General features: G+C 39.7%; 1 protein-coding gene across 4 annotated transcripts in view; it reads left to right on the forward strand.

Moving 5' to 3' along the window:
* Window positions 1-21,638, forward strand: part of Mpdz (multiple PDZ domain crumbs cell polarity complex component) — a 169,500-nt gene that overhangs the window by 122,790 nt on the left and 25,072 nt on the right. For 2 of the 4 annotated variants that reach the window (XM_055629885.1, XM_055629895.1), the window contains 8 exons: window positions 2,718-2,895; window positions 5,577-5,687; window positions 9,517-9,615; window positions 12,821-12,968; window positions 16,143-16,339; window positions 17,476-17,567; window positions 17,771-17,861; window positions 21,277-21,357. In XM_055629885.1, the coding sequence (XP_055485860.1) occupies window positions 2,718-2,895; window positions 5,577-5,687; window positions 9,517-9,615; window positions 12,821-12,968; window positions 16,143-16,339; window positions 17,476-17,567; window positions 17,771-17,861; window positions 21,277-21,357 (997 nt within the window). Of the gene's footprint in view, window positions 1-2,717; window positions 2,896-5,576; window positions 5,688-9,516; window positions 9,616-10,330; window positions 10,403-12,820; window positions 12,969-16,142; window positions 16,340-17,475; window positions 17,568-17,770; window positions 17,862-21,276; window positions 21,358-21,638 lie in introns of all 4 variants that reach the window. The other 2 variants (XM_055629876.1, XM_055629904.1) reach the window with 2 other exon arrangements.

Raw genomic sequence — 21,638 nt, forward strand, 5'->3', positions numbered from 1 at the left:
GGCTTACGTATTTCCAGTTAACACAGCGTCCTCACCAAAGGGGAAACGTTTGTGCCACGCATCTCATCCGTTACGCCCACTGCCCCACAGCGGCCTTTCTTTCTGCCTCTTCTTTCCCTTGACAGCAGTCCCATGTTCCTCTCACTGAAACAACCCAGATGTCAGTGTTGAGGACACACTGGACCATGCCATCTTCTTGTCCTGAGTGTCCACATCATTGTCTTCCAGGAGCTCTGAAATAGATGCAGGACCTTGTCAACACTCCTCACCAAAAGTCACCTTATTCTTGCATCCCTCCCTTTTCACAAGATGGTCCTGTAAATCCATCCTTACCTCTTTTCCCTTTTCTAGTGCTTGGTCGAAACTCAGGTTCTTACACACACATCAGTCACTTCACCAGTTAGATCCTCAGCCTCTGTCCTTAACCCTTTAGCTGTTAGCAGTTATTCTGTGTGAGTTCTGTGCTTATGGCATGGATAAGAAGAGATGATAGATAACGTGATAAGGACTCAAGTTAGTAGCATATGAAATCATCTTACAGAACAGCAAGGAGCACTGTGCTTCCTGGAGTGGAAGGTGCAAAGCAGATAAGGGAATCTCAGAAGGTGCTGGAAGGATCATTTCATGTAGAATATTTTCAACAACTGCCCTTCATGCCCTGACTGTTAATGACCAGGTCTGCTCTGGCAAGAAAGACTCCTACAGAGGCAAGCTTCTGATTAGCGTGTGCAAAAGTGTTCTTTCCCTGGATTTGGCTGCTAAACCTGGGAGCTGCCATCTGTTCAGTGATAGCTGAAACTCCTGATCATTTAATGACTGCATTATTAACACTCCCGCAAAATGGGGCTTCTTACTGGCTTGCACTTTAGCCTACAATGTGAGTCCAATATTAATACCAAGTAAACACATAATTTGGAAAGTATTTCAGTAATCTTTTATGACTAGAGTTCCATGGTAATTACACATATTATTCTTTTGTAAGTGTGCAATTTGGAACCTTGCTATAACTATAGTACCATCATTTATAGAAGACTTTTTGTCATGTAAACCTAAGAATGTGTACACTAAACAATACCTCCCTATTCACTTCCCCGCGGAGCAGACTTCATTCTGTGTCCTGTCTCCAGATACGTCTGCTCTGGACCTCGTGTGAGCGCAGCGGTAGGCATTTGGCCTTTACTTCATTTAGCTGGCCAAGTCACATAGCATAGGGTACTCAGAGCTGGTGTGCGTTGTAACATGTTTCAGCAGTTTCTTCCTTTGTAAGACAATAAAATTCCAATAAGCTATGTATCATTTCGCTTATTTTTAAATGTAAAAATTATCTATTATGGTGCAGTGGTGTGTATGTGCATGCGTGTGGGTGCATGTGAAGGTATGAGAACATACCTTCATATGTATGAAGAACATAGGTATGAGAACATACAGTAGGTTTATCTCCTACCTTATTTGAGGCAAGGTCACTGCAGTTTCTTCTGCTCAGTGCATACCAGGTTAGCTGCCCATGAGCTTCTGAGCAGCCCTCCTATCTGTGCCTCTCATCTCTGTACAGGAGTGCTGGGGTTACAGGTGTAAGCCAACACATTGTGCTTTTGTAGGCTCCAGGGATCAAACTTGGGTAATCAGAATTACACAGATAGCACTTTGTGCACCAAGCCCTCTTGCCAGCCCCTTTTCAGTCATTTCTAAGAGACATAAAGTTTACATCTGCTTCTTACCTGCTCTGGATAATGCTATTCTGATGCAAGCGTTCAAAATATCTCTTCACAACTCTGATTTGTATCTTTTGGTTTTGTTTCCATATGGTAGTTGTATTTTTAATGCTCTGTTGTGGCTGTAACCTATCACATTCCCACGAGCGATGCAGAGTTCCAGTTTCTCTCTTTTCTCATAGACACTAATAATTTTCTGGTTTCGTTAATAATTGTCATCCTAATAGGTGTGAGGTAATGTACTGTTAGATACTGATTGTGTCTCTACACATGTTAATCATTGTTTTATGTGTTTATAAAACATTTATAAACCAGTAGCTAAATGTCTATTTGAACCCTTGGTTAAATTTCAATCTGTATGTTTGGGGATTTTGTAAATGCATTTTCATACATTCTAGATATTAATTCTTTATTGGATGTGTGACTTCCAAATCTCATTTTCCTTCTGTGGGTGAGCCTTTTTCCTCTCATTTTAAAGAAGTCCAATTTGCCTATGTCCTTTATGTCTGTACTGGCTATCTTTCTGTCACCTTGACACAAGATAGAGTCAGAGAGATTCATTTGAAAAAAAATACCTGTATAAGATCCAGCTATGAGGCATTTACTTAATTAGTGATCACTGGGTTTGGGTAGTTCATGTTGGGAGGTGATATCCCTACACTGGTGGTCTTGGGTTCTGTAAGAAAGCAGGCTGAGCAAGCCATGAAGAACAAGCCAGTAAAAAGCACCTCAGTGGCCTCTTCATCAGCTCCTGCCTCCAGGTCTCTGTCCTGTTTGAGTTCCTGTCCTGACCTCCTTCAGTGATGATGAACAGCAATGTGGAAGTATAAGCTGAAATAAACCTTTTTTTCCCTCAAGTTGCTTTTGGTCGTGGTGTTTCATTGCAGCAAAAGAAACCCTAAGTAAGACAGTATCATCTACAGAAAATTCTAAAATTCAGGGAGCTTTTCCTTTGCGTTTTTCTCTGGGGATTTGTATATATATATATATTTATTTTTTTTATAGGGTGGAACTTTGGAGAGAACCAAGCAAGTCCTTGGGCATCAGCATTGTTGGTGGTCGAGGGATGGGGAGCCGGCTGAGCAATGGTGAAGTGATGAGGGGTATTTTCATCAAACATGTTCTTGAAGATAGTCCAGCGGGCAAAAATGGAACCTTGAAGCCAGGAGACAGAATAATTGAGGTGACCTCCAGTGAGCTTTCTGTCCATGCTGTTCCCGTTGTCTACTCTTGTTTCCAAGGGAGTTGCCATTCTTTTTTTTTTTTTTTAACTTTTATTAATTACACTTTATTCACTTTGTATCTCCCCCAAACCCCTTCCCCATCCCCTCCTAGTCCCACCTTCCCTTCCCCTTCTTCAGAGTTGCCATTCTTATGTTCACTCCTTGCCCCCGTTAGAGTCAAATGTTTGCCATTCAAGCATTTTCCCTTTTTTTTTTTTTTTTTTTTTTTTTTGTATGGATGTGATGACAAATTATATGTTTGGTGTAAAAACTTTTTAGAGATACAGAGAAACTATTTTAAAAGTATTCGTCCCAAGGAATATAAATTTTAAAAAAGAAATTCTCTTAGGAGAAAATTAAAATACTTAACATCGTATATTCACAGGGAAAACATACATCTCACAGTTAAGTTTTCCAGTAAGATGTTATTTCAAGAAATAGTTTATTGGTCATTTCAATGTAGATAAACTTTGTTGAATGAGGGCTTTTTCTAAGAGAGTCTTTTCTTCTAAAATTTTCATTGTTGAGAACTTGATTACTTTTTAAATGAATTTTTCATAAAAGCTAGGAGCCTCCTCCTTTGCGCTTTGCCCATTTACCGCAGAAGGCCCTGTGTGCACATACATGGCGTATACTTTGCTATACGTAAGAGAGAAAAATAGTCAAATCCCACATCATCCCTAATTAACATTTGGTATCTTTTTTCAGAGTCCTCCAGTACAGTAGAGCCGCGCACACACTTACTAATGTGTATTTCATGAGCAGCCACTGTGTTCCTGCTGCTGCTAGTGTCCACAGCAGACAAGGCACTGTAGCTGCCTGGCCACAAGGAAGCAGAGTAGAGAAGGGTTAGAATGTTGAGAGGTGGGGAGTCTGAACTGGTTTTCCTAACTTACATCGTAGGAAGAAAGGAGAAACTGATAAGTAAAGATGTTTATGAATGTTGTCGGCATTGTGTTTACTTTCTAAAAGTGATTGTCTCATTTCTTCAGTCTATAAGAATTACATGTTAAGTTCAGAAGGTTGCCTGTGGCATAGCAGTCATAATTTAGAATGAGTACTTTGGCCTGGCATTTAGCTCAGTGTCAGGGTGCTCACCACAAGTGCATGCAAGGTGTGGACTTAACTCCCCCAGAACTGGACAGTGAACATAAAATGTTTCAGAATTGGGTTGCTCATTCATTCATCTATTCATTCATTCTCTGAGCCTGAAGAAATGAGAGATAAAAAGTTTGAGAGGAAACAGGCATCTTGTGGCTCTCTTTTTTCTGTGACCATCTATAATAACAAATAACAGGACATAGTGCCCTACTCTCATTAAATGAAATACTAACCCCATTAATACAATTCTTTCTTAGAGTTAGAACCCCATCTAAAAGTTTCACCTCAAATTGTGACTAGGCTGTTTATATTATGTTTAATTATTAAGTACTTTTTGGCTAAAGAGAAAAATAAGAATTATTTGCATTATCTTTAGACATTATTGAGTATTGTTTGCTCCCAAATGCTCTTTAAAACAATTAAAATATTAACTAAAATTAGTAAAGAATGAACCATACTAATTAAAACCTTCCTTTCAAATAGAAAAGAAAGGATGTTTTGGTGTGTGTTGTAAAATACCTGCACGTAGGTTAGTGGTGGCTTCTTCAGTACATTATATCCAGAAAATAGGAAGCCTAGGCCTTTATAGGCCTGGTGATTCTATAACAGGCCTGAACTAGTGTGCTCTAGACTTGAGCAGGGGTATCTAGTTGACATACAGTAGGCATTAATATTGACTTGTTAGAAACATTAAAGGCCATTTTAGTCTGAACTGGAAAATATTGTTATATCAGCAAAGTATCAACCTGAGAGAGGCTTTTAACTAAATGTATATAATTCTATGCTAGGACTTAATGATTGGTTTTCATCTATGAAACTGTGTCCACTCTGAGCTTTACTTAGTAAATGGAAGTGATACCATCCACAATTATCTTGCAGGATTGGCATTTGGCCTTTCTCTACATTCTCTCCTGACCGTCTAGTGTAAAGGCTGAGCCTGATAATCACTCACAAAGCATTATAAAATTACTTTCATTTTTCAAGCTATTTATATAAGAAACTAACAAACACAATTTCTCGGCTTCCAGTTCCTGCTACATCTACTGCAGATTCTTTTGCAAAGCTAACCTTACAGTAGTCTGACCTTTCTGAATATCAGTATTTTGTTTATTCTTTGAATTTCCCTAGGAGAAACCCATGAAGAATTGCTCCTGCCACCATGTCTTAAGTGGGTCACTTTATGAAGAATTAGCAGTATAGCACTGACTTCTTTGAAGGGTCCTGAATGCAGTCTCTCTAGACTGTTTCCTTAATGACACTGACCCAAAAACTGACTCACAAACACAAAAGAGCAGCTAGTGCTGTTAGGAATGCAGAAGGAGAACCCTCACTCCAATTGGTTATGACTCCAGCAGAATTTACATTCAAACCAGGTGCCCCGAGTCCACTGGAGGGATGACAACTGTGCAAGCCTGACTCCTTTTATTTTTGACACTGAAACACATCTCCCAGGATCTCAAGGAGCCTCAGAACTCCTGATCCAAATTGTTCCTTTGTTCTCTAGCTTCGTGAAATGTTAAGCTGAGGCCTTCCATTGCAGGTGGATGGAATGGACCTCAGAGATGCAAGCCATGAACAAGCTGTGGAAGCCATTCGGAAAGCAGGCAACCCTGTAGTGTTTATGGTACAGAGCATTATAAACAGACCAAGGGTAAGCAAACACAAAGGGCAAGGTAGGCATACTGAAACAGTGCTCAACTTGGAGTCTAATGTAGTGAGGACCAAGTTGTTTGCATGTGCACCTAAGACTCAGAAGGTGTTTATAAAAGGTTTCCTATGCTGTATTGAAACATTGAGCTGCCATAAATTTCTTCTCCTCTATATATGAAGACTTGAAAATATATGGAAGTAGAATTAATTTGTTACTATATCAAGTTGATATCTTGTTAGTATTCATTCTGATTAAAAAAAATACACAAATACCTGAACGGAATATAATGTGAAAATAGGTTAAACACCAGTTATTTCTGGTTGTGTGTCTTGGAATCCATAAAGACTTCATTGTTTTCTTAGTTTATTCTTTAAATTGAATCTCTTATCTATGTGGTCACATCATTAGGTCTTAACATATTTGTGTATTCCACTAGATACAGAATGCTCTTAGAGTACATTCTGCTTATATACAAATCATTTCATAATTAATTCTTAGCTAGAGTCAATATATAGGTCATCATAAATCACTGGAGACAGAAACCTACTACCCCATCCAACCCTCAGTCATCATTGTTAAAGTACTTAAAAAATATATTTTAGGAGCCAGTCAGTGTATTGCAATCATAGATGTCCAGAGGCTCAGACAGGATTACAAATTTAATATTATTAGTACTGTGTAGTGAGACTCTGAATGAAAATAACTTTAAGAATATATAAGCACATCAATGGCTATTATCAATAGACAGGATACAAACTGCAGGTTAGTATGTTTGATATGCCCTAGTGATGCCAAAGGTGAACATTTTGCCACTAGTTTAATGTCGGTTTTAATTCCTTCTTTATGCTTCACTGAAAAGTGTCTTCATATGGAGTAGTTATTAAAATTATGTTTCACATAGTCCCAAGAAAGTTATTCAGACATCCACATGCTCTCAGAGTGGGGTTTTCTTAATACTAATTTCCTGAAATTCATCAAACTCCTGAAGCTCCAGGAGACTGTTTCTGGGTGTAGAAGCTTGTGCACCCATTTCCAGAAGCTCTGCTGACTGGCAGGTCTAAGTTTGGTTGGCTTTGAAAGAAAAGTATTCGTACATGTGAGTACAGTCAGAGTCATCATGTGAAACCTAAACTACGTGATGGTAAATGCAAAGTGCGTTGGATTTTACCTTAGCGAACTCAGAATTTAAGATGTTATTAACACTGAAGCGATGGAAGCACAGTGGCAGCACCTGGGAGGGCAGTGAGACGAGCGGAATGAGTCTTTTAGCCTCCCTAGACAGCACCCAGGTTTAAGTCACTGGTCCATCTCCTTGCTGTCAAGACAGGTGTGGCTCTGGTCTGGGGTTCACAGTGTGGAACAAATGTGGTAATTCTTAATATAAGCAGTTCTCGTCACATCTGCAGTTTTTAGCCATTCAGTTGTTTATTGTTAGGTAATAATTATCCATTCAGATAGAAAATCTGCCAAATGATAGGGCTGCCTCACTCTGTATTCTTTGCAAATGCTATTGAGTTTGTTTAAATAACTATAAATCTTCTTACATTTGTTAACATTTGTTGTGTTAAACATAGACACAGCATGGTAATATTGTAAATGGCTGTTTAAGTTGAGTTACAGCTATTTTTTTGTGTGGGAGGGTTTAATTCCCTTTTTTGTTTTATTTTAATTTCTAACTCATAGCATTTAGGATAATATTATAAACTACTGAATAGCGATTCTTAATATTACTTTGAACACTTAAACTACAAACATTTCTTTCAACGCCAATCACATTTTCTAATGAGCTGGAAAGATATTGTCTCATACACCTGGAAAATATTCTTATTTTTTTATTTGAGGCATAATGACACCTAATTTTATAGCAATTATTCCAGGATAAATCTTGCTCAGAAATGACATGTTTAGTCAAGTTAGACACATTTTGCTTTGGGAAACTAGAATTAATTTTGCATGTAAAATGAGATATTCTTTGTTAGTCATGATTTACTTCCAAATGGAAGTAATCAGGCCTCTGGTTTGCTAAAGGAAAAACACCACAAATGCTCTTGCCAAGGAGTCCCTGTGGGACGGAGTTCTCTTTGTGGGCTGAGGAAAATGCTGTGCAGTTGAGAAGCCAGTCTTTCCCTCTGTGCTTTGGCTATTCAAGGAGAACTCCACAACATGTCCCTTCTAATCCCTTCAGTGTGACACTGAGTTAGGGCTGTGTACATTCTGACTCCCGGGTGGGCCCCTTCACCGGCCCTTTAATTCCCTAGGGAAATTTTATCATTGAATTTTTTTGTTTAGCAACCTATCAGTTTTATAACTATTTCCCTATTGATATAAGTGACCTACCATTCCATGTGCATTGCTCCTCCTCAGACAGCACCAAACTGAAATCTTGTAAGGTCTGAAGATTAAAAACTAGAGGTCTCACGGAGTTGCAGGTCTTGTCATCATGGGTCAGTCCTGTTGTTCCACATAGTCACAAAGGACAGGCCCTGGGTCAGCCACGCTTGATGACCAGAAATACTCTCTGCCCACACCTCTAGGACGCCAGTGTCTTCCACTGCCCAGTCATTTCTTTCATCTTACTAAGTGGTCATGTTTCTTGGCACTTATACTCCCCTCTTGAGTAAAGCAGGAGTTGACATTTTAAACTGAAAAGCAGGGAGGAAGTTGAGAGGAACAGAAATGTCATTGTACCCACATCTTTTCCTGCCTTGCCTCTCGGGGAAAACATTGCAGGAAGCACATATTGAAAGGGTAATGTGGCATAAGCGTTGATGCTGGAGCTGGGGGACAGTGTCTCCAACATGCTCTCCCATGTAGGATGGAGTCACATGACCAGCCCCTCCACTCCATGCCTGGCAATCGGGCTTTTTCAGAGAGAAGTAACAGGAACATTTAATTGGAGCCAACATGAATTTTAAATGTCTGCAATTTTCTTTGAAAGATCCAGTCAATAGAAGGAAAAGATAGCGGGTGTGAAAGGAAGAATTTATTGTGCTAAGGAAATTACTTTTTTTTTCTTTTTAAATATGAACGTGCTAAATTCTATTTGGCTGACTTCCTGCCTTTAATATGTATATTCAGCTTTAACAGTCCCAGCTAGGGGCCTACTACAGTCAAGTTATAAAATCTAAGAGAAATACTAAACACAGACTTCAAATATTATCTAGAGCTTTAAATTCTTCAATAATGTAAGAGATATTGTCAGAGTTTTTCTTTTCCTTTATTAAAATATGACTGTCAAATTTCTACAAAAAGTGGTAAGGAGTAGAACACCCTATATAACGAATGAACTTTTTTTTCCACTTCTTAAAGTTTAAAAATGTGATTGTTCTAAATTGGTGTCTACTGGCTGGTCCCAGGGCAATTTCCTTAATGGGTGACAAGGTAAAGGAATGAAAGTTACTGATGTGCAGGCAGGTAAGCACTTACTGTGCATTCTACACAAACAATTGAAAAGTCATGGCACTCATTTCTAAAAGTGAAGGGAAGATCAGGGTTGTGGCTTTTCTTCTGAAATACATGTATGGATGCTCTGGAATCTGAAGGACAGGGTAAATGCACCATGTTAGTAAATCCTTCAGGAAAAATGGAAGAAATGTCAGGTCAGTCATCAATCTGTTTTTCTTTCTGGAGTGATTAGACTCGGGTTTCATTAGAAACAAACTATCAGTAGCTGTTTAAGATAGCTGTTTAAGAAGGAGAAGCTGTGAGCCACTGTGACTGACTTCAGTTTCTCACGGGGAGCTCTAAGGAGTTAAATACTTTGTTCTGGGGGTTGGGTTGTTTTCGGTACATTTCTTGTGCCTTCAGCGCATCTTCTGTTTCCTTTTAGAAATCCCCCTTGCCTTCCTTGCCGCACAACCTTTACCCTAAGTACAGCTTCAGCAGCACTAACCCATTTGCAGACTCTCTCCAGCTCACCACTGACAAGGTTGGATAATGTCCATTGTCTTGTCGTTGCCTTTGCGAATGTTCTGTTGTTTTTAATGTGCCTTTGTCCCACTTCACTGTTTACTACATTTAGTCAGAAAAACAAAGAAAACAACCAGTGTGCATTCTGAGTGGACATGCAAGTTCTTTCTAAGCATTTTGTTCTGCCAGAGAATTTTTTTTTAACCTGAAGTTAAAAAAGAGAATTCAGTGGTTTTCCTGCATTTTAGTGTGATTTAATTTTTATGTTTAAATTTTTGTTGCCATTTGTATAAAATACTTTTAAATGTAATTTTCTTAAACCCTGCATTGTCTTAAAACATCTTCAGATTTGTATAAGATGATCATAAAATCTCTTCTATGAGTTAGTCACTCTGCAGATAATTTTGTGTATATGTGTGTGTGTGTACATGACAAAGCTTTCTGAATATTCATAGAGAAAGTCTATATAAATACTAGAACAGGAAGTATAACTGTTTCTATGATTATCACTTTTTTCTTGGGCATTTTCATAGTCTAATAAAATTATAAAACCAAATTTAAAACAAAAATTTATGAAATTATTTTATATTATAATTTGGTAATAGAAAGGAAGAAAGCTGTCAGTAGTTTTCTTTTAGAAACCACTTTATGAATATTCATTGGATTTTCATTTTACTGTGTCATGGACAAGAGAAGAAGCTGTAGCTGAAGGGATATGTTTTCTGTTACTATAGGAGTTACAGCATTCAAGTACAGTCATCTCCCATTGTTCCCCAACTGACCCTTTTGCTCCCACAACATTTAAGGTTTGTCTCTATGCAACATGTGTAATGTGGGAGTGTTTTTGTTTGACATGCATGTTAATTTTACTCGACGTGTGCACAGAAGCTTGGGTGATTACTCTTGCATTTTTGTTTTTACCAACAAAGTTAAATGACCTTTGTGAAATACATATTTTGTTAACAGATTTTAAGAAGTGTCAATAGCAAGCCATTTACATGATCTTGATACATACAAATAGAAGAGAAGACTTAATTGTCCCTTCAGGAAGAAGGCAAATATTAGTTCTCCAATCAGTCATTTGGCTTGGGTTACAGTTTAAAATGTAGAGTGTTGTGTATGCAATACTGATAGATTTTGAAATGAGAAGAATTTTTCTTTGTTATTAAGTAAAATATCAACAACTTAGAAAGAACTAAAAAATACACATCCAGAGACCTAAATTACTTCATGTTAGCCAAATAATACTTTTTGATGATACAGAGAAGAAATTTTCTTTTTTGCCAGAAAGCTTCTTATGTACATGTCTTTGTTAGTATGCTGTCTGAATTTTGGTTGGATCAAGTGAAGTTTCTGGTGTGCTGGCACATTTTTATCTATATATTATTTGAGAGATTTATAGCACAGCATTCTGGACGACAGCAGGGATTTCATTGGTACTTGTAACTTTTATTTATTTGACCAATGATGCATAAACTGAACATTGTTAGTACAGCAAATTCTACGCCTGAAAATCAGTTGCCGTGAATCTGTCGGTTAATGCTGTTACCTTGGTGGTAAGCTGTGCATTTTGAGTTTGCAAAAAGATTGTATTTAATGTGTGAAAGTCTGGTGTTGATATGTTTCAAGGCATTCCTACTACCAGTTAATCATTTTGAAGTGTTTAGGAGTGTCTTCTGTTAGAACAGGTTAATTTTAGAAAAGAATAAATATACACAAAAATTACAACAGGTTATGTGGGAGTTCATTTTTTTCACAAAGGTGGCATAATGATAGAGAAAAATACGTAGGTTGAAAACCTGAGTGACTGCCTGATGTTGGTACTTGGTTTGATTGTCCCTGATCTTGAGACACAGGTACTGTCTTACTGTGGAAGCTGGAGAAGATAGCAAGGTTTAACGTAAATGCATTGTGGTAAGAACTAAATAGATAGTGACTGGCAAGATCACTTAGCAGTTCTAGGTGCTTGCCACCAAGACCAGTGGCCCGAGTTCAGTCCCTAGAAACCTCCTGGTGTGGGAGCCAGCTCTAGCAAGCTATTTCTCTGTGCTCTGCACCCATCCTGAAGCATGCGTACTCCCAGTCACCCACTCATACTAATATGGGAAATAAATAAATGTAATAGAAAAGAACTGCGAAAAAGACTAGCGCTGGATTTTAAGCAAGATTTTTCCTTCACAGGTCTTAGTTTGTTCATCTGCAAAATAAATGAGACACACTGGCCTTTCAAATTCTAACCCGCTGCCAGATAATAACTCATATAAGAACTTGTTTATACTGAATCATATTTTAAAATAGTAGCAGTGCTCCTGAGTGACAACAGGCATGACATACCTAGCTTTGTTTAATGGATCCCTTGTGAGCCCCTGTGGCATTAAAAACTTGGAGGTGATCTTAACCCACACACAAAAGAACCGGGGCTGTGGGCTCTATGTTAACAGGCAGGCTATCCTACAACAACCTACATGTGTAGGCTTATTTCGTATGGATTTGTTCAAAGATATTCAGGGAGAGGAGTCAAGCAGCAACAAAAAATTGTTCATATAGTGCTGGAGCTGTGACACAGAACACTTACCTAGTATATTCAGGATCCTGGGGGCAGTCCCCAGGTCTACAGAAAAAGTCTTGCTCACAGGTTTTGTTGTTATTTTATTACATTTATTTATGTTGTTAGTGTGGGTGTGTGGACATGCACATGTATGGTCTACATTACAGATGTGGAGGTCATAAGTTGATTTGTGGGAGTCAGTTCCTTCCTTCTATGGTGGGAGCCCAGGGATTGAACTCAAGCCTTGAGATTTTGCTCAGGTGCCTGCACCTAAAAAGCCGTCTCAGTGGCCTTCACTAACAAGTTGTAAGGGATATGTTCTTTGTTGATTTGCTTTCTATTTGTTTGTTTTTTTAACAGCCTTAAATGTCCCATAAGATCTTACATGCATCCTTACTTTTTTATTTCCCAAACAGGGAAATTTGAATATTTTTCTTTCTTAGGTCATTAAACCTTTAAATTGAATTTTTCATTGGTTTGCATCAGCAAATAACAACTTCATGAATTGTGCTGATTCCCAAATCCTTCCCAACATTTCCTGCATGCACATACAAGCTCTCTGTTATTTGGAGGACATTATAGAGCTGGCCATTGGTTTTGGAATTATTTTTTATTTGTTTTCTTCTAAGTTCTCATGAGATTGCACATGCCCACTGAATTCTTCTTGTCCCCACAGGCTCCCAACCAGTCAGAATCTGAGTCAGAGAAGGTCGCATTGTGCGATGTTCCTGCCCCCTCTCCTTCAGAGATGGGTAGTGATTGTGTGCAGCCATCTGCAGTCCTAGAAGATGATGACAAAGAGGATGAGTTTGGTTACAGCTGGAGTAAGTTGTGTGTTTGAGATGTCCTTAATTATACGCAGTATTAAAATATCTCTGGGTTCATTTTGTATGAACAAATGGTTCACCTTTAGTGATATATGCTGCAGTTGTAAGTAGAACTACTGTTTGTTTCCCTTGATTACTACTTGCATTGTTAAGGCATAACATCACCTTCCCTTTCTACTTTAAATGCACGTTTCTCATAAAGCCCTCTTGCTTCTCATATGACAGTTACAGCCATCAAGACATCCTCTTAAAATCCAGTATGGGTTTAACTATCTTGAACAACCACTGCCCTTTACAGGCCTTAGACTCCTCTTTGTAGTATCTGATGGTTATTGTTATTATGTCCTGAACCTCTGAAATTAAATGATGACATTATAATTATTAAAATCAGCTCTTTGGGCATCTGGCAAATGCAGTTTTAAATGCAGTTTTCTCAGGTTACTACTACTGTACTGGGTAACATCTACGGTATGCTAAGACAGTGTCCAATGCAAAAATGAGGCAAAAGTCATGAATGTGTCATCATAGTAAAAAGTTCAATTAAAAAAATTGTTTTAGATTTATGTGTTTGATTTTATGTGGATGAAAGTGTTTTTAAAATGAGGCTTCCTCTGGCTTTTAATTTATTTTTTTTACAATTTATTTACTTTATATCCCGATTGTAGCCCCGTCCCTCCCTTTAGCCCTATTTCTCAGAAGGGGGAGCTCTCCTCCCCTACCGTCTGATCCCAGCCTATCAAGTCTCATTGGGACTACCTGCATTTTCTTGCCCTGTGGCCTGGCAATGGAGCCCCACCAGGGGAAAATGATCAAACAGCAGGTAACAGAGCCCATGTCAGAGACAGCCCCTGTTCCCCTTACTAAGAAACCCACATAGAGACCGAGCTGCCTATCAGCAACAACTGATCAGGGGGTCTAGGTCTTCTCCATGCATGGCCCTTGATTAGTGCATCAGTCTCTGCAGGCCCCCACGAGCCCAGATATGTTGTCTCTGTTGGCCCTCTTGTGGAGCTCTTTGTCCACTCTGGGTCCTTCTCTTTCACCACTCTTTCCTAGACTCTCTGAGCTCTGCCCACAATTTGGCTGTGAGTCTTAGCATCTGCTTCAATCCTCTGCTGGGTGGAGTCTTTCAGAGGACATTTATGCTAGGCCCCATCCTGTTTCCTCTCGACCACTTCCAGTGTCTATTCTGTTTGCCCTTCTGAATGAGAATTAAACATCCTCCCTAAGGTCCTTCTCATAAATTTGCTTCTTTAGGTCTGTGGATTATATGACTGTATTATATGACTAATATCAGCTTATAAGTGAGTATATTCCATGAGTGTCTTTCTGATTCTGGATTTCCTCTCTCAGGATGATCTTTTCTAGTTTCATTCATTTGTCTGCAAATTTCATGATTTCCTGTGTTTAATAGCTGGGTAGTATTCCATTGTGTAAATGTACCACAATTGTTTTATCTGTTCTTTGGTTGAGGGACATCTAGGTTGTTTCCAGATTCCGTCTATTACAAATAAAGCTGCTATGAACATAGTTGAGCAAATGTCCCTGTTGAGTAGTGGAGCAACTTTTAGATATATAGCTGCGTCTTGAGGTAGCACTATTCCCCGTTGTCTGAGAAAGTGCCAAATTGAATTTTAAAGTGGTTATACAAGTTTGCACTCTGACCAGCAAAGGAAGAGTATTCTGCTTTCTCTACATTCTCACCAGCATGTGCTGCCCCTTAAGTTTTTTATCTTAGCCATTCTGATGGGTGGAATCTCAGAATAATTTTGATTTTCATTTCCCAGATAATTAAGGATGTTGATCATTTTCTTAAATGTTTCTCCATCATTTCCTAGTCCTCTGTTGAGAATTCTCTGTACCCCATTTTTTAATTGGGTTATTTGGTTTGTTGGAATTTAATTTCTTGATTTCTTTATGTATTTTGGATATTAGCTTTCTGTTGGATTTAGGTTTGGTAAGATCTTTTCTTCAATGAAAATGAAGGAAGAAAGTTTTTACCTGAATATATGTGTCTATACCATATGTGTGCCTGGAGCCCTCAGATGCTCTGGAACTGGAGTTATAGGTGGTTGTAAACTACTTTTGTGGGTGCTGGTAAGTGAACATGGGCTCCTTGCAAGAGCAACAAATGCGCTTAGCTCTGGGCTACCTCTCCAGCACTCAAAAAGTTTCATTTTAAAATCCTAATTGTTTGCTTTAAGGAAGCTGAAGTTGACAAAAATTAGAATGCATAGAACATGAAAGTTACCCTGCTTGATTGTGAAATGAGGCCAGAGATGTTCAGTTAACTGATGTAGGAAAGAGTCCACATAAGTGCAGGGCATCAGCCCTGGAGTCATTTTCTAAGAGGTGACTTGTCAAATGTGATCACCTAAGCAGAATTATCTGAATGTTACAGGAGGTCCTTTGTTTTTTAAACCAGTTACCATAAAGCAAAATGGCTTAAAATAAAAACTTATGACCACTTACATGGGATGATTGACATGTTCACCAGGTCTCTACTTCTCTAAGATGACTCACTGGCATAGGCAACAGGGTTGGGCTTTTCAGTGAGCCTGACATGGGCTTTTGCTTTGACCACCTACTTGTGTCCTTAACCTCTCAGATTAAAGTGGGAGGACAAACTATTGACCAGGAAATCTGTTATCATGTAGCCAGGACAGATTGTTTAAAGCTGTGACAAGTATATTGCCTTGTCCTGACCTGATGGCCGTGTACCCTGGGGAAGACCGGTCTCTTCCTGTGGATAGCTGCCTATCATGATGGGCAGATTTGCCTCTGTTGGAGAAGCTTCCATTGCCCAGTGAACAAAAGTATTCTGGACTCTCTGGCTCTGCCCTCCTCTTCAAGTGATTACTTGATTTTTCTGGTTTAATCATAGTCTACTGAGAGTTTATAAATTTCAGTCACTTTTGTTGGACCCATTACTAGCATGGTTAAGTGGCTAGTCTCACATTATGCTGTGTTTACCCTTAATGCGTCGAATTCCCTCAGGGTTTGCTTATTCTGGGAAAACAGTCCTGATGTCCAGACAGCCAGTCTGTCTAACTTTTAACTGCCAAAGAAATTATTTTGAAGCAAATAATGTCCCTTAAGATAAATCTAAATACTCTTTTATATTAAATCATTTGGCTGTGAATTAACTGTAAATGCATTTGTTATGTGTAGAAAATATCCAAGAGCGTTATGGAACTCTGACAGGCCAGCTCCACATGATTGAGCTGGAGAAAGGTCATGGCGGTTTGGGCCTGAGTCTTGCTGGGAACAAAGATCGAACCAGAATGAGTGTGTTTATAGTGGGGATTGATCCCAATGGAGCAGCAGGGAGAGATGGCCGACTACAGATTGCCGATGAGCTTTTAGAGGTAGGTGCTGGTAGACAGTTTTGAATTTGCTATTGTATCAGATAGTGGAAACCCCAGTTTCCAGAAAGTCACCCAGACACTGTATAGTGACTAAGAAAATTGTCTGTTGCCTAATAAAATTGATTCAGTGCAGCAAATTTGACTCAATACCAAATCTCTACAGCATAGTTTGTGTCCCATTAACTCACATTAAAGGTCATGACTCTGCGTCACCAGAAACAGTTTTTTCCCCAAGATAGCAATAAAAATCACACTTCAAAAACATTTTTTTTGTGTGTGCTTTATTTTTATTGCGAGTTTTTGACATGCCAAATGACCAAGCATTCCCCAGTAATGATGCTGACCCACTGGACATTCTGGAGGTCAAATCCCTAAAGAAGTAAGTATTGGGGGTGAGATGAGATGAGATGAGGTCAAGGCTAATGCAAGCCGTATCTCAGCCTGCCAACCAAAATAGATCTACAGACCATACTTTATAGTGTTTAGACTTTGTTTGCTTTTCCTTGCCTCCTGAGGCAGGATCAGCAGGACTTCATACTGCCTTTGTGCTTTTCCATGTAGTGCAGTATCTCTGCTGTCTAGACTAGCTCTGGCTTCGGTGGCTCCGTGACTGGACATCTGTGATGGCAGTTTCATTTCTGTAGAACGCTGTGCTGCTTAAAGCTAGTCTGCTGCCACGTCCCACGTCGCTCACAGGAAAAACTTTGAGTACCCTGTTTACCAGAGCATGCTTCTAAGGCCAAGGCTTGCCCGGGTGTTCTCTACAGGCCACAGGAATGACTTTGAATGCCCTGTTTACCAGAACATGCTTCTTAAGGCCAAGGCCTACCCGGGTGTTCTCCGCAGGCCACAGAGACCTTGTCAGGAAGCTGGCTGTCTTCTCTCTTTATTTGGTCAAAATTGTGTTCCTACAGACTGTCCAGATATATCAGAATTTATGTATGTCATCTTAATGTTAGTTTTAAACATGAGATCTTCTATATTCATCATCCAAATTTTGGTTTGTGTTCTGAAGAGGAAAGATGTATATAGCATGATAGAGAGAGCAATTCACTTTTTATTAGCTAGACAGGATGATAAAAAAACTAAAGTAATGAATAATTTTAGATTTAATTAATGATACTTTCTCCTCATAGATCAATGGCCAAATATTGTATGGCAGAAGTCATCAGAATGCTTCATCAATCATTAAATGTGCTCCATCTAAAGTAAAAATTATTTTTATCAGGTGAGCATTTTCTCTGTTTGGTTTACTGACTATATTTCACCTTTGAATCATTTTCAATGAAAAGAAAACAATTATATGTATTTCTACTTTGGGATTTATGGCTTTGAGGACAGACAATTTGTTCCTAATAGTCTTTATGATTCTTCAAGTAAGAGGATGGGAATAGTATAATAATATGATGGACTGATGCATTCTTCTTTTAGAAATGAAGATGCAGTGAACCAGATGGCTGTATGTCCTGGAAATACAGCAGACCCTTTGCCTTCAGCCTCAGAGAGTCCTCAAAATAAGGAGGTAGCTGTAATATTTTTATTTCTTGAGGAAGATTACATTGATATACACCATTAATTTAGTTAACCATTATAGAACATTACAGGGATTAAAAGATAATCACCAGACAGCACTTACATGAATAGACACACAACTTTTGCAAAGGATACCTGAAAAGCCTGCATATGCGGTCATGAGAGGAGACGGATGTTTGGTTCTGCTCTGGAAAGAGATGTTATGGAGGAGTTACATGTGAACAGTGTAGTGGAAGGTTAGGAAACAGAAGTCTTTTGCCAGGATACATGGGGCAAGGAAGAACACACACTCCAACAACTACCTGAACCTGACAACTACAAACAATGTTTTTTTTTTCATTCTTTTTAAAAATGTTTTGATTAATTACACTTTATTTACTTTGTATCCCCCCTGTAGTTCCCTCCCTCCTCCCCTCCCAACCTCTCCCTTCCTCCTCCTTCTCTACGCATGCCCCTCCCCAAGGCCACTGATAGGGGAGGTCTTCTTTTTCTTCCTTCTAATCCTAGTCTGTTAGGTCTCATCAGGAGTGGCTGCATTGTCTTCCTCTGTGGCCTGATAAGGCTGCTCCCCCTTCAGGGGGAGGTGATCAAACAGCAGGCCAATCAGTTCATGTCAGAGACAGTCCCTGTTCCCATTACTATGGAACCCACTTGGACACTGAACTGCCATGGGCTATATCTGTGCAGGGGTTCTAGGTTATCTCCATGCATGGTCCTTGGTTGGCGTATCAGTCTCAGAAAAGACCCCTGTGCCCATATTTTTTGGTTCTGTTGCTCTCCTTGTAGAGCTCCTGTCCTCTCCAGGTCTTACTATTTCCCACTTCTTTCATAAGATTCCCTGCACTCTGCCCAAAGGTTGGCCATAAGTCTCAGCATCTGCTTTGATATCCTGCAGAGTAGAGCTTTTCAGAGGCCCTCTGTGGCAGGCTGCTGTCCTGTTCCCTAAAGTCCATCCTGTTTGCCTTTCTGAATGGGAATTGAGCATTTTAGCTAGAGTCCTTCTTCTTGATTAGTTTCTTTAGGTGTACAGATTTTAGTAGGTTTATCCTATATTATATGTCTATATGAGTGAGTATATACCGTGTGTGACTTTCTGCTTCTGGGATACCTCATTCAGGATGATCTTTTCCAGTTCCCACCATTTACCTGCAAATTTCATGATTTCCTTGTTTTTTATTGCTGAAACTACGAACAATGTTAAGGAAGGGAATGGAGAAAGTAATGTTGAGTGGCAGGAAAGGGTCGTTGAGAAAGAAGATGTGCTCAGCTCTCAGGAACCACTGTGAAGTCCAGCCTGTCAACTTCCATCATTGTGAAAATTCTCTTTTAAATGTGTCGGGGTCCCTGCAATATTATTGCCAGCAAAGAAGCAAACCATAAGAGGCAAGAAGGAAACCCAATTCAGCACAACTTGGCTGGGCTGGTTCAAAGTTCTGGGCTCTGAACCCAGCCAGTTTATTTTAGACATATTTAAGTACAATACAATTTTGGAAGAAAGTTTCCTGGTAACAGTTACCTTAATCCATGTGTACCATAGAGCTTAAGGCATAACTACATCAAAACTCTTTTGCAAAGTCCATGTGACCTCTACCATGAAGAAGCGTTCTGTAGCTTAAGGACCTAGGATCTGATGTGGTCTCTAACCAAGATTGTTTAGAGGTCACTGGCCATGAAGTATATGGGACATCTCTAAGGATAGGTTTTATTGACTAAGAAGCAATACTGAAGATGAAGGTCTAGGAGGAAGAGTTTGGGGTAAACATCATAGTCTGGCCCTACAGAGAGTACAATCTACCAGGCAGTCCACAACATCAACTCCCATATTTCTGGGCGTAAAGCAGGCGTACATCACCCTTGAAGAGACAGCCCGCGTGCTTCACATTCCTGCTTTCCCTAGTGCTTGTCTGTGAACAGAAAGCCCTTGTGCTCTCTACATAAATGAATGACAGTTACACTTTCAGACTCTTACTATCAGGCATTTCACGGCAGAGAAATTAAATGTGAGGAACAACAGAAACAGTTCCGGAAAAAAGACAGTGAGGACCTACATATAGTACAACAGGGGGAGAAGGAATGGTCACTAGAGAGGTTTTAGACCCACCCAATAATATTTGCACACACAGATGTACTTACTGAGAAAAAGAGTTGTAAAATTTTTCTTCAACAGACATTTTTAGAGTAATTTGATGATTTGGTTAATGAACGGTGGCCAAAATAGAAGGAAGTCCAAGGCTTTCTTCCATATATCTTACTTTACTAACTGAACTACAAGAGATGGGCTGATATTTGCATAACCATCGCACTGGCCACTTCGGGATGCCTACCGGCAAGTGCTGTACAGCAAGCATGTGCACTGCTCGTACTTTCACTGGGGCTGGGGCTTTTCCTGCTTTTGTCGTTGAGCAGGCTGCAGGTAAGGAAGCCTGATGAGTGAACATTCAGATATGCCCTCTGAAGTTTAGACCCAAGTTCCCAGGGAGCATATTGCACGTGTTGGTCCTGGAGGCTAAAATACTGGCTTACAGAGAACTTTAGCAGAGAAGAAAGCAAAGGGTGGCTTGTGCAACGTGGACATGTTAAGGAGGAAGCTGAAAAAGAAAAATCACGAGGAGGAAGAGAAACAGTACACTCTTGGACAGCAGCGAAGGATTTCAAAGTGGATCCTATGGTCTGAGATGCTGCAGAGAGGGAGGCCCTTGGATCTGCAACTCAGTGATGATGAGAAGCAAAACAACAGAGAAAGAGAGAAAGGCAGCCTCTAACGGTTAACAAAGAATTATGTTTGGTGCTAGTTTTTGTTTGAATTTAGAAATCTTTGGATTCTTGTCTAAGGACAATAAAGAAGACAGCAGAGACAGAAGAGCTTAAAATTAAAGGAGCCATGGGGTTGTCAGTGGCAGAAGATGAGGGTGGAATTCATTCTTCCTTCAAGAAATGTTTGAGCAGAATGCTTATATACATATCAGACAGATACAGAAATTATAATCTGCTTCAAGCTGTTTCCTTGTGGTACCTAAGGTTGGGTAAGTTATAGATGGCAAGCTTGTGTTTTCATAGTGTACCAACTTTGCCCCTGAAACACTATATTGTAGTAATTTTAGGGAAAGCATTTCATGATTTCAGAATACCGATCATAACTCGTGGGGTAAGACAGATGCATCGCAGCATTTCTGCGAGTGTAGGCTGCTGCTGGAGTGCAGTGTGGAGTAAACCCAGGCGACAGCCAAACCACCTGAGTATGCTCCAAACACACCCCCAAGCATTCTGATATAAAACACATAACTACCAGCAGATATTAAAATACAAGTAACATATAACATGAAATAATTCAGATTAAGTGGCTCTTACATTTAAGCAAACAAAAATAGCTAACAGTTACCTTTTGGACATTTTTCTTTTGTCAGGTGGAACCAAGTATGGCAACTTCTGCTTCAGCTGTGGATCTCAGCTCACTTACAAATGTGTTCCACCTGGAGCTTCCCAAGGTACATCTGCTTTGACTGGGAGCTAAATGACTGAGTGCCCTCACCCACTGGTCCTGTTTGCTAGCTCCCTGAAGCAGGGTCTCCAGAAAGCAACATCTGCACCATCTGGGGTCTTGATAGAAATGCAGGTGCTGGGATCCACCCAGGCCTCCTGTGAGTGAGGGCCTCTTGGGGATGGGCTGGAAGTCTGCTTTAATAGGCCACCTTGATTGCACTGCACAGTAAAGCCTGGAGACTGCTGGGCTGCTCAGTCCTTTCCTGTGGTACAGCTTTTCCTGGCC

Source organism: Psammomys obesus, unplaced genomic scaffold, assembly GCF_907164565.1.
Source record: "Psammomys obesus unplaced genomic scaffold, mPsaObe1.curated_primary_1811, whole genome shotgun sequence".
In the NCBI taxonomy this organism is placed as follows: domain Eukaryota; kingdom Metazoa; phylum Chordata; class Mammalia; order Rodentia; family Muridae; genus Psammomys; species Psammomys obesus.